Source organism: Microcebus murinus, chromosome 5 (genome assembly GCF_040939455.1).
Source record: "Microcebus murinus isolate Inina chromosome 5, M.murinus_Inina_mat1.0, whole genome shotgun sequence".
In the NCBI taxonomy this organism is placed as follows: Eukaryota; Metazoa; Chordata; class Mammalia; order Primates; family Cheirogaleidae; genus Microcebus; species Microcebus murinus.
Genome location: NC_134108.1, coordinates 16,215,488 through 16,228,952, shown reverse-complemented (window position 1 = coordinate 16,228,952; position 13,465 = coordinate 16,215,488). Strand labels below are relative to the sequence as shown.

General features: G+C 44.6%; 1 protein-coding gene across 1 annotated transcript in view; it reads left to right on the top strand.

Annotated features, from left to right (window-relative positions):
• Positions 1-13,259, top strand: part of UST (uronyl 2-sulfotransferase) — a 279,876-nt gene extending 266,617 nt beyond the window's left edge. The window contains exon 8 of the mRNA XM_020287257.2: positions 10,853-13,259. Within this exon, the coding sequence (XP_020142846.1) occupies positions 10,853-11,136 (284 nt within the window). The 3' untranslated portion in view covers positions 11,137-13,259. The remainder of the gene's footprint in view (positions 1-10,852) is intronic.
• The last annotated feature ends 206 nt before the right edge of the window (positions 13,260-13,465 follow it).

Sequence of the window (13,465 nt, the reverse complement as noted above, 5' to 3'; positions counted from 1 at the left end):
GAGAACTGAAGATTATGAACCAGTCCAAACATAATGTCAATGCAGCAGAGGTAGAGTGGGCCATTGCTATTGCAAAAATGTCCAGATCTTGAGCAGTAGAGCAAAATAAAACCAAAGAAATTAGACAGTAAGGTCTTTATGCTGGTCACTACAGAATCTTGCGTGCAAACAGGTCACTGGTGAATGATATTTATCGTCACATGCAGAAGTTAAGTTCCCAGTGCGTGTCTGGCAGTGCAAACCAAAGTCCTGCATGCAGTCCATGCACATGCGTCCCGTGCACATGGCTGTGCTTGGTGTCAATGGCCCTGCAGAACCTCTCCTGTGTAGTCCTTTCCCTGAGACACCCACTCTATGCAGACACTCCCATTGGCCTGGCCTAAGTTCTTCCACCAGGAAGTGTTCAAGACTGACCAAAGAGCCACAGTTTAAGTTATGTCCATGACAAAGTTATGTCCCCTTGGACTTGGGTCAAGAGGATGTCATCTGAATGATGTCTTACTTCTAAGTAAACCATTTTCCTTTTGCTAATGGGGAAGCAACATTAGAAAGAACCAAAAGGATGGCAAAGTAAGTAATTGAAGAGCATTCATCAAAATCAAGTCACAGCAAAATCAAGTCACATAGATGTCTTTTTGCCACGACCATGTTTGGATTTCTTGAGTTAATGGCTGTTGTAAGTAACATGTGCAGCACAAATTCATTAGCTGCAAGGTGGCAGCTTCTACATAGGTATTCGTGTTTGTGGCGACTTTCCCTTATCACAGTATTTCTAAGTTTTTCTAAGTATTTGTAAGTGATCTGCCACCATTGACATAGTGCTCTTCAACATAGCAGCTAAGAAAAGCAATTTCCACTCCCTCTCCAGAGCAACCCATGATCCAGACCTTCTTTATCAGGCTACCCTCCAGAAATTTGATTTCTAGAAATGGAAAGTTTGTGCAGGAAGGACCCTCAACTAAGGAAGGAATTTAGCAAAAACAACATCTGTATATTCAACACCCAAAGTTGCCCTTTGGGTTAATCCAGTCTTACAGATGGATTTAAAATACAGGTTTCAAATCAACAAACATTTATGGAGAGTCGTTATGTGCCAGGCCTGGAGCTGGACACTGGGGAACTGAAAATGAAAAAGACACAGTCCCTTTCAGTCTGAAAACATTTTTGCTGGCTTGCAGATTTTGCACCAGATCCTCCCAGACTTACCAAAGCATTCCCCTCGACTTAGAACACTCAAGCCCTTCTTTTCCACCGATCCCCTCAATGCCAGAATACACACAGGGCGAGGAGAAGTGGGTGGTTATAGATTTCCACTCAATTTGGAAATTAACAGCCTGTGATGTAGCAGAAAGGTGCTAGACTGGAAATCAGAAAGCCGATTTCTGGTCTCAGGACTGTCTCATACCGCCATACAACCTTGAATACGACCTCAAGCCGGACTTGTGACTTTGGGCCCTTGGTGTCCGTAGGTGGAATTGGTTCCCGCGAAGACTGAGTGGATAGTAAGGGGTGCTGTGGAGGCCCTCCGCACATGGAGGGGATGCTGTTCTGCTGGGCTGCGGGCTGTTTGGGCCACTGTCTATAAGGGTTTATTAAACACAGAAAATGGCCACCCCTACTGTAGGGTTTTTCCCCCTCTACCAGCATTGGGTGAGCAATTACATTTTTATGTCACTGAGGCTCAGCTATCAAAAGGGTCCTCATTCAGGACCCGAACTTCTCTGCAGGGTCTCTGCCACCACTCCTCAGGGAGGGCACGGAGGCTGGAAGAGTCTGTCTCCAAACCGTCCTGACCCGGCTGGTTGGGCGTGTCTGTAAAGAGGAAATAATCTCTATTATGCTATTCGAGTAGAAAGGTCAGAGGTTGGGGTTTTTTTCCTACTTTATTCCCTTCTGAACATTTCACAGCCCCAAACCAGTGCCTATTTTGAGGAAATTTTCTGCAGTTATCATGAGCATAACTAAGGGGATTATTTGGCCAATCTCTAAAGGTAAATAAGAAAAATGGGAAAAAAATCAAAGGCATTTTGAAGCCACAGCTTCTCTTTGCCAAAGTGTATTGATGAATGAAAGGACAGGGGAAGAAAAATAGGATGTGGCCCACAGCTGGCCCCGCTGGTCCAGAAAGGCAACAGAACCACGGAGTTAAATGCTGGCATGTGCAGACCCACTGGGAGCTGAGGAGCCCCGGATGTGCGGGTAGAACCGCCTCCTGCTGAGGCTCCTGCTTGGAGTGGTCAGGACGGGGGTCAGGAAGTTCCATGGAGCACACGCAGATGGATACTAGCTGCATCCCCACCTGGCTGCCTCCCCGCCTCACAGACACGCCTAAGCCTTTTCTGAGTCTGACAACACCCTCTTCCTTCTGGTGGCTCTTTTGTTCACTTGGGGAGCATGTGCAGAGGGGTACTCTGTCCCCCGGGGACTGAGCTGCAGAAACACAAAGACGAATGGGCTATCACCCTTGTCCCCATCACTCTTGGCATAGCAAGCTCCATTAGAAGAAACACTAAATGAAGCCTGGTGGGGATGTTAAGGACAAAATCCAGGGGAAAATGTTCAGGGTGTTGATAGTGCCTCAGAGGCCTCCTAAAAGTTTTCCATCTCTTGGTTGAAACTCACACACACACACACACACACACACACACACACACACCCCCTATACTCTCAGACTTGTACACACAGCAGATCTTCATGATTAAATAGTAGTTATGAAAGACCCAACTTCGTGCAGAGTATTTAAGACAAGCCCCTGAGGCCTGCTGTCTCCACTGGGGATTTTTGATGAAGGAGAGGAAATGTCAATGGCAGCCAACAGACCAGAGCAAGATGCTCTCTGTCCCCATGGTGATTGGCCCAGCAAGGAGGGATCTCCTAAGACTGTGAGCTCCATTCAGCCACAAGCTCTGGGAAGGGTTAAGAGTGAGGGCTCGTTAGTCACACCCCCCCATACACACACCTAGCCTGGCCTTTCCACTCACCAGCTGTGTGAACTTGGGCACGCTGCTAAATTCCAATGCCACAGCTGTAAATGGTGACAATAAGAGACCCCGCAGCACTGGAATTTTATAAGGATTGAATGTGTGTCTAGATATCTCGCAGACCTTGGCACAGAGAAAGCTCTCAAAATGCCTGTTGACGATGATGACGATGATGTCACTGCTTACAACTCCTGTGCCTGCTGCAGAATAGCTACTCCACAAATACTGGCAGAAAGAGGGAAGAAAGGTGACATTGGACACACCAATGAGGCCCAACTGAAGCCTTCATTTTGACATGAAGCACTTGCTTACTAGGTTTATGAAACTCAGAATTTCAAAACCTTTACAGCAGAAGCATAAAACTTGAATTTCTATAGCGGCCAGGCAGGTGACATAAAAGAATGAACTGGCATGTCAGGCCTGAGGCAAACTGGAGCACGCCGGCCTCTCTCGAGGGGGCAGTCACGCTCAGCTCCAGAAGAATGTAGCCTCCCTTTGAGAGAAGCCAGAAATCCAGATTTCCATGCGAAATAGACCAAGTCTTACAACAACCAAGTCGATTTCTAAAAAAATACCGCTCGGGCCAAACAACACATTGCCTTCAGTCCGATCTTGGGCTGCCTTCTTGCCACCCTGCCTTGATGGAAGCAGCTCTGTATTTGTCCCTTCCTGGTGAAATGTTTATGGGTGGGCACACGAGACCTGAGCCTCTTGAAGTTATCTCTCTGTCCTGCAGGTTCAAAGGACATTCATGGGGCAAGAGCTCCGTCTTGATGGTTATATTCTATAGAATATGCCCACCTCACAAGGACTGCTTCACTTCCCAAAGGATGCTAATAATAAACATGGATTTTTAACGCATAATTGTTTTGTGGCTGAAATAACAACAGTCTGCAAAAAAAAAAAAAAAAAAATCCTAACAACTTCCTCTAGAACTGCTATCATGGCAATCTGGAGAGAGGCTGATTCCATAGTTCATGGAGCTTTGTTTTATTTGGAGGGAAAGTCTGGCATTTTACAAAAATGTGGAACACTTAGCAATGGAATGACTTTTCCATAGCACTGATTATTGTACAGCAAGGCACATATGTCTTTGAAATCTGATTTTAAAAATTCTCTACTTACTATATATGGCAAGCTGCTCTCTAATCTTTCCATATGAAGGTTGATGGTTTTCTATGGGCTCATGAAAACGTCCCCGGTGATGGTCCAGTACTCACATTTAGGGAAACCTCAACACAAATGGGGACCCAGGTTAGGATTCCAGCTGCGGGACCTTGAGTAAGTCATTGAATCTCCCTGAGCTTCCATTTCTCCATCTGCAAAATGGGATTGTGACACTTACCTCACAGGGTTACTGAAAATGTGCCCGTGCCGTGGTGCCCTCCTGTGGTCCCAGCCACTCAGGAGGCTGAGGCAGGAGGATCTCTTGAGCCTAGGAATTCGAGGCTGTAGTGTGCTATGGTCACACCTGTGAATAGCGACTGCGCTCCAGCTTGGGAGACATAGCAAGACACCGTCTTTAAAATAAATAAATAGTAGCATATATGACCATCCGAACCCACAATGGGTGCTCACCGCCAGTGTTGGTTCAATCAGAGTCTCTGTTTCTCCTCTCACAAAATAACACTCCTGTTTCTGACCATAACATAAGCCCTCTGGCAATGTCATTAACCTTTTTATTAAACTTGGCAGCTCTGTGGGAAACAAAAGGTCAAAAAAGCTACACTCAGTTATATGAAGTTCTGGTTTTGTTGTCCACGGTAGGAGAACTGAAGGGTGAAGGATCGGATCGTGCCACCCAGGGAGTGACGGGGAGAAGGGGAGGAGGCTGGAGCAGAGCCCTGGGGAGCCCTGGCAAGTACAGGGCAGGCTGGGAAGAGGGGGCACAGGGAGAATGGAAAGGGAGCAGCCAGTACTGCGAGGACAGCAGGGGACAGAAACCCCGCTGTGGGTGCCGAGGGAGGACAGGGTTTCGGATGGAGAGTGGCCAACAGCGTCGGGAGGTGTGCTGAGAGGTGCCCGCTGAGTTATCAGCCGGGAAGCAAGAGTGATTTGAAAGGGCCGGGCGCGGTGGCTCATGCCTGTCATCCTAGCACTCTGAGGGGCCGAGGCGGGTGGATCGCTCAAGGTCAGGAGTTTGAAACCAGCCTGAACAAGAGCGAGATCCCGTCTCTACTATAAATAGAAAGATATTAATTGGCCAACAAATATATATAGAAAAAATTAGCCGGGCATGGTGGCACATGCCTGTAGTCCCAGCTACTTGGGAGGCTGAGGCAGAAGGATCGCTTGAGCCCAGGAGTTTGAGGTTGCTGTGAGCTAGGCTGATGCCATGGCACTCTAGCCTGGGCAACAGAGTGAGACTCTGACTCAAAAAAAAAAAAAAAAAAACCAGAGTAATTTGAAGGGAGTGTGGAGGGGACAGAAACCAGGCGTGATGAATTTAGTCATGTGTCTAAGTCGAAAATGTGGTAATGACAGCTGTAGACAATTCAACCCTTTTATTTAAGAAGGGAAAGCCTTGAGCACGTGTGAATTTTGATGAGAAGGAACCAGTTGAGAGAGGGGGGGAGTTTGACCATGCAGAAGAGAGGGCAGATGAGGGAGAGAGATGGCACAGAGGGAAGGAGCAAGAATTGGGTATTAGCGCAAAACCAGAGCTTAGTGAAAAATTAGCTCTCATAAGAATCCTCTGATCCAGCCGACACTTCCCTCATGTTTAGACAGGGGTTACAGGGAGGGACTGAGAACAGTGACGGGGACTGGGTGACTGAAGTGCACTTGGCAGGCTGGGGCAGCTGCAGGGCCTAAGCGGAAAGCTTCCGCTCTGCCTTCTGAAGGGTCTTTGAAAATGAACTGACAATAGGCAGAGGAATAGGAGAAAAAGCCACACGCGTTTATTTAACATGCACAAGCACTGGGGAACAAAGGAGGATGGTGGCCCAGTAACCCAGTGAGGTCCAGATACTTCTGTACCCTTCTTATTAGGGGCAGGGGAGATGAGTAAATGTGGCAATTTTGAGGGGTAGTAAATGATTTTGAAGGGGAATGAATGGGCCCAATGCTCACACCAATGGCAGGTAAATCATTCTCTTTGGAAATTGAATGGGACCAGTGAACAGACAATAGTTGGGGACAAAGTTTGTCTGGGCTGTGGGTGTGGTGTTTCATTTTCAGTCTCTTCCTCTGGGATAGCAATCTTCTCTGGTTAATGAAATTCCAGGGGAGGGGACCAGAGGCTGTGTGATCCTCTCTGTCCGGTCTGGTTTCTAGGTAGATAAGGAAGCTTCAGGAAACAGCCTCATCCAACATCCACTGCTCTATGGTAGCTTTTAACTTAAAACAATTGGCACACCAGGGTGCCATTTTGAGGGTGGCCTTCCCTGGATTCCTTAACTATCCAAGGAAGGATCTTTTAAAGCTCCTGCCTTGTAGCCAAAAGTGAAAAATTCCCTCTTCCTTCTTGCCTTAAAAGTCTGTCCTGTCTGTAGAGTTTTCTAGCAAACGCAGGGCACAGGCCCCTAGTGCCCTGACTGGTCCCATCAAACAACCAAACCATTCTCCTCAGGATAGCGAGGTAATGTGTAATTAGATTTGGTTGGAAAGGCCGCTTGGGATCTTCTCAAATATAAATCTTATTAAAGATCTCTCACTACCGTATAAATGTGGATAAAATATATGCATGTAAGGGAATCCAGTGGAATCACCAGGGCTGGTGCTTTGCGGGAAGAGACGTGATGGCGAGCGCTGGAATTTCAGACATGGTCGTCACAGCAAGGCCGGCCTTCCCCAACTCAGTAGATCCTGGGTCAGGTTCTGACTGGGTTCGAATAACGTTTCCTACTGGAAACACATAATTATGAGTTCAGGCTACATAAGGCCCCCGGCCGGGATAAGCTTTCACGCTGAGGTGGGGTGAGAAACGCTCCAGATAGTGGTTCCTGGGGTGGTTTTCACCATTGACTTGGTGGGTCTTGGCCATTTTCATTGGATCCAGAGACGGTTTAGTCCCATTTTTTTTTTTTTAAATCAATCTTTGTCTTCCTTTAAATTGTAAACCAATTATCCATTTATTCTAAAACACCTGCCCGTTTCCTGTAAGATCCAAGCCTGGGTCCTCAGTCAACCTGAGGAGTAGCCTCCAGGCCCATCTGTTGACCATCATGCACTATCCCATTCTGGGGAAAGGTGTGAGGAGCAGCAATGAGGTTGCTGACCTGTCTTCAAGGTCCTGTCTCTGCCGCTTTCTGGCTACATGGCCTTGAACAAGTCCTAGTCTCGCTCAGCCTCAGCTTCCTCATCTGCAGGGGGTCATTCTGAGCATGAAATACGTGAGTGCTCAGCTCAGTGTCTGCCGCTCCTTAGTCCTCACCAAACGTAGCTGTTACTATAAAAATATACCAAAAAGGAGCAGGCTGAGCTGGGACTATCATCATCTCTTGACATGTCAGTTAATTTAACCATGTAAATATGCCCTGGTTCTTTTCACTGGTACTTGAAGGATATATTAATAATATCACTAGCGTTGGTTACCAGTTCTGCCCATCTGCCAACTCCCCCACCCCAGCTACAGAGAGAAACTTACAGGGAAGAGAGTGTTCTTGTCATGAACTAGGAGTAGCTTTAGAGCAGTTGACCCAGTTACCTAATCATAATCAAAGAGGGAGATGTATAAATCCATCATGCTATAACTCTTAAAAAATCTTACCAAAGTTTTTCTGGCTTGAAGGTAGTCACGCTTTATAGCAAGTCAACTCAATCCATTATATAGACCCACATTTGGCAACCAATATATCTTGAAGACTAATCTAGGAAGTTACCTTGCTCTAGGTTAAAAATTTGATGGATATTTCTTGGATGGTTTTGTGGTCAGGTTATTTATTTGATTACAGTTGCTGTACATTGTTTTTAGGAAATTACTGTTTTAACCTTAAGACAAAGAGCTTTGAGGCCCTGCATAGAACAGATTCCCAAATTACTTCTTTACAAAGATCTAGGCTCCTCTACGCTTACCCCTTCTGGTCCTTCTCCAGAACTTGCTAGGGTGGTCAACTGTTAGGCCCTTTGCCTTTCATAAGATGTAAATCCAAGTCCTTTCCTCTTTGCTGGTGCAATGTTTATGACTACATACCTGACTGGCACATAAAGAAACTAACTCCAGTATTTTTCATTACACTAGGGGCTAATACTTATCAGAATAAACAAGATATTAATACATAAAAGATTGTTGAAAGAAATGCAGCTTATTGATTTCTCAAAATCAAGGATTCTTAACCTATCCATAAATACCTAAAAATATTCACATATGGGCTTCCAGAAGTGTTCCTGAGCATAAGCTTTGGTCAGATTCTTAGAGCGGTTAAGAACCATTATTCTGGATGTTCTAAAGTGTGTTCCCAGATCAAGCCAGACCAGGAGAGAGTTGAGGGCCTAGAACATGCCATTTTCCTCTCTTACTCTTGAAACTCAAAGCTGAATTTACTCTAAGGTTGTTATTAAAATGTTGCTAATTCCATTACAGTTTTTTTCTTATGAAAATTTACAGAAGATACTTCTCTATGGTTTCATAACTAGGAATAGTTGTGAACAGATTATTTTAAATTAGCAGCAACGTGATATGTCAGATTCTTTGTTGGCTGCCAGAAAGTTTAGAGCCAAACTCTCGACCGACCTCCTGCACAAATCCTTTGGCCATTACAGCATGTGTTTTGTGTTACTTGCCACTAGGGTTCAAGAGACTAATAAATAACTCTCATTTTCCCCTTGCCTGGACTCTAAACTAATTGAGAAATAGACAAGAGACAGACAGATGGAGATCCAAATATCAGTCTTATTACAAAGTGAGGCTAGGTAGCAGAATGGCACTCGGATGTGAGGAGAACCAGACTGACAACTCGCCATCCTGACTTAGACAGACTTGCCCCATCCTCCCCTGCGGGAGGGTGTGAAGTCCCTGCAGACAGGCGCGATTGCCCCAGAGGGGAGACCACATCAACCTTTTCACCCAAACACACAGTCAGAGAAATGCCTCTGGCCCTGGTTCTTGGCCTGCCTCCCTGAAAACGTGGCTGGGGCACGTGGCCAGAGCTCTACTCTAGGGAGATCCTTCCATGTGGGGAGGGAAACAATTACCCCAACACTGACCTTTCTCATTTTTTCTTTTCTACCCTCATTCTCACTATCAACAGAGCAAAAAAAAAAACCAACCTATAGATTGAGAAAAAATATTTGCAAATTATTCAGAATAGCCAGAACATTTAAAGAACTTCTACAACTTAACAGCAACAACAACAAAAGACACATTTAAAAATGAGCAAAGGACTTGAATAGATATTTCTCTAAAAAGGATACACAAAAGGCCACCAAGCACATGAAAAGATCATTCATCATTAGGGAAACCATTAGCATCAGCATCATTGTCAGTGGTCATTAGGGAAATGCAAATTGAAACCACAATGAAATACCACTTCACGCTTACTGGGATGGCTATAATTTTTTTTAAAAAAACAGGAACATAACAGTTGTTATGGGAGAGGAGTTGGAGAAATTGGCACATTCTTACATTGCTTAGGAATGTAAAATTAGTAATGAAAAATGATGCAGACACTATGGAAAACAGTTTGGCAGTTTTTCAAAAAGTTATATTACCATATGATCCAGCAATTTCACTCTTAGGTTGATACTCAAAAGAATTGGAAACAAGGACTCAAACAGATATTTGTATGCAAATTTCCATCGTAGCCAAAATGCGAAGGACACATAGCCAAGTGTCCTTCAGTGGTGATAAACGAATTGCGGTATATCTGTACAGTGGAACATTATACAGCCTTAAAAAGGAGTGAAGTGCTGATACACACTACGACATGCATGAGCCTTGAAAGCATTATACTTAGTGAAATGATAGACCAAAAAAATGACAAATATTGTATCATTCCAGCTATTGAGGTACCTGGGATAGGCAAATTCATAGAGATAGAAAGTAGATTAGAGGTTACCCAGGGCAGGGTGAGAAGAGGAGGGGAATAGGGAGTTATCGTTCAATACGTATAGAGTTTTTGTTTACACTGATGAAAGGATTTTGGAAATAATGGTGATGGTTGCACAACATTGTGAATGTAATTAATGTCTCTGAATCGTATATTATGGTTAAAACTGTATGCCACATTTATAACATTTTTATGTCATTAAGCATTAAATATAAAATATATAATATTTTGTTATTAAGCATTAGTAGAAAATTAATGTAAAATTAAGCAGATTTTAGTTATATATATTTTGCCACAACAAAAAAATTCAAAATTTGTTCAACAGTTAAAATTATATTTAAGAACTCCTAACAGTACTCTCATTACTTTTCTTGACAAATGCATTGTGAAATAGTGAAATGGAAAGAGATTGTGTGCCCAAATTAAACTTTATATCAATATTTTAAAACTTAAAAGAAAAAAAACAAACACAAGATGATTAGAAAGGGGTGAGACCGTTCTTGTGTGCCTCCGAAGGTAAAGGCCTTTACTTGTGTAACAGGAAGTAAAAGAGGAAAAACAGGTGGGTTTTGCTGTTCGAAAGAATGTATAGCTTACAGTTAACGATTGAATCACAAATCGCATGGTTCATGTCCCACGGAAAGGCAATTGGACAGTTTATGTTTAGTCAACTAAACATATTCCCCGTATTAATACCTAGAATGTGGGGAAACCTTTCCGAACGTTGTCGGGAACGCGTTTTTCCATTCTCATAATTGGACGCGTAGTGTCTTTCTGTGGGTACCACCAGGATTGTGCGGGAAATGCCGGCCCCTGCTGTTGTCCCTCCCGAGCTAAAGCGCTGCAAACAATGGCTCACTCGAGACCCCGGTTCTTTTCCAGAGCACAGGAAACTTGGAAACATGACTGTGACGGTGAAGAAGACTGTCCCCTCTCCCGAGGCCGTGCAGATCCTCTACCAGCGGATGAGATACGAGTACGAGTTCTACCACTACGTCAAAGAGCAGTTCCACCTGCTGAAGCGCAAGTTTGGACTCAAGTCTCGCGTCAGCAAGCCCCCCCTGAGGCCGCACTTCTTTATCCCAACCCCACTGGAAACCGAGGAGCCCATCGACGATGAGGAACAAGATGATGAAAAGTGGCTGGAAGATATTTATAAGAGGTGATGCCAGCACTGTGTTGGCCTCCATGGCTATATCTCCCTTTTCCAGAAAGTTCTTTGTTTGGGGAAGAAAAATCCTTAAGGAACTAAATTAATGCTCGGGTGCATTAAAAAGAACAAAACATTCCCACATGTTGGGGTCATTGGGAGATGCCCGATTTTGCGGGTTTTATGTGTTTAATTTTATTCTGTGTTTTTTCTTGGCTCCTTGGGTCTTTCCCAGGTACCCTAGATGGCTCCGTCACAAGGCATCTCGTCATAAAGCATCTTCCCCCTCACCCCATATGATGAGAGAAGGGGGAGAAATATAGCCCATAGCCTAATAACTTATCATTTGTAAAACGACTTAACAAAAATATTACCTCAGTGGTAGGAGACATCCACACTTGTATATTACAGTAGAAATATAAAACCACTTCAGAGACCAGGGAATCTACTCTAGAAAGATCTAAGAGAAGAAGGTAAGACAGATTAGAATATCAATGGGAGGATGTCCCTGGTTATGTGGTTTCCACCCATAGGGGTAGAATTCTGCCTCTGGTCCATCTCAGGGGACACTTTCACCAAGAGCAGCATCCTTATCTCCGAAAGAGCAAGTTGGTTTGTGCCACGTCCCCTCCCAATCCAGATCTGGAGTACCTTTCAAGGTCAGAGTGCATAGCAAGCCCCCTTGAGACATTCCACTTCCAAGCATACTGACAGATATCAAAGTAGCCTAGCAGGGAAAAGAATTTGTTTTGCTGTGTAAGGAGGAAGGTAGGCAAGAAGATGAAATCTGAAGGTCACATGGCATCAGGAAAAGAGCATGCTCGTGTCCTTTGCACCTGGTATGAAACATCCTTCTCCCTAGCACTGCTCTAAATGGAAATCCCAGGAACCAAATTAGTCTAGCATTTGACTCCTGTGGTAGAAACTCAGAACCTGACCATGGACTGTGCATGATCAAATGCATCCCTGGCCAAATTGGGTCCCTTAGGAGCTGGTACCTTCTTGTTTCCTGGGAGATGACTGTTTTGAGTAAAAAAAAAAGGGGCGGGAGGTCCTAAATTCTGTGCAGGTAGCAGAACTAGAGACCAATTTCTTATGAAACATGCTCGCTCCTGAGAATCCTTACCAGGGACATCCAAAAACAAGAAGCAAGAGCTAGGCTGGCCAAGAGACTGCTTGCCGGGCTTTGTGAGTAGGGGGCTGCCGTGTGTGACCTGAGTGGACGTTGAGCAGTTCCATTGTCCCCTGGGGATCTCTTCTCTCCACCTGCCGCCCCTGACCCCTGCCATCTATCAATGATGTCTTTGGTCCAGTCATTAGAAATCTACTCCTTTGGATTCTGAAATGTTTTCACCTTAAAACGCCCTGAAAAATGTGCATTCTCCTGGGTAGATTAATATACAGCTAGCTGGGAAACCGGGGTGCTGTGGTATGGACAGAAAGGATACTTGCAATAAATTTTGTCTAGTTCGTATTTTCCCCTAGAGCCAGCCCTTCAAGAGCACCAGCAAAGTGTGAGTTGGAAATACTTAATAGTAAATAAGACACTGATTTTACACAAGCTATGCATTTTCTCTTTTTCAGAAACCAACAGGTCTCTCTAGAATTTTTTCTTCCTGCACTAAAATTGGACATAAGCCAAGATATAAAGCGAGTCATTAAGAACCTGCCGGGTGTGTGCTAAAGCTACTTTATCATGAGACGTATTAAGAAGGCTCCAGCCCACGGGAGTCCAGTGAAGCCGGGGACCCCAGAGGCAGAGTCCACTGCTTGGCCACGTGGGGGCCTCCTTTCTGCCTCGGGGGACAATGGCAGGGAAATGATTAAGGGCTACGTTCTTAGAGGAGGAAATATCCTTTGTCCTGTCCAGAGAGACCAGGGCTCCCATTAGGCACACTTTCAAAAGCAACCCGGAGAACAGATATCATATTTGAAACAAGTACCAAAACTGCTGCCTGCTACATTGTGAGTCATTTCTATGAAATCACATATGGAGAATGATGATTAGTTTACACACTGTGCAAGCTCACAATCTGAAAATAAAGTTGAGCTGGCTCTGTTTTCTCTGCTGTCATCAGAAAATCAGGAGAATTGGAAAGATTTGTCCTCTTACTGCAAGTTCACATGGGCCCTTCTACCCATGTGTTCAAAGGCGTTTATTTTCAGCAGCGATCATTATAACCTCCCAACAAAAGATGCTGACGGACTTACTTGTGGGGGCCTTAGTGTTATTTTGTCCCAACAAACAGCCTCTAGGTCCTGAAAGTCAAGGCACTTCATCAGTTTATTTGGCATACATGACAACGTTTTTTTGGCTCTGGGCCCAACACAGTTTGTAATTCATG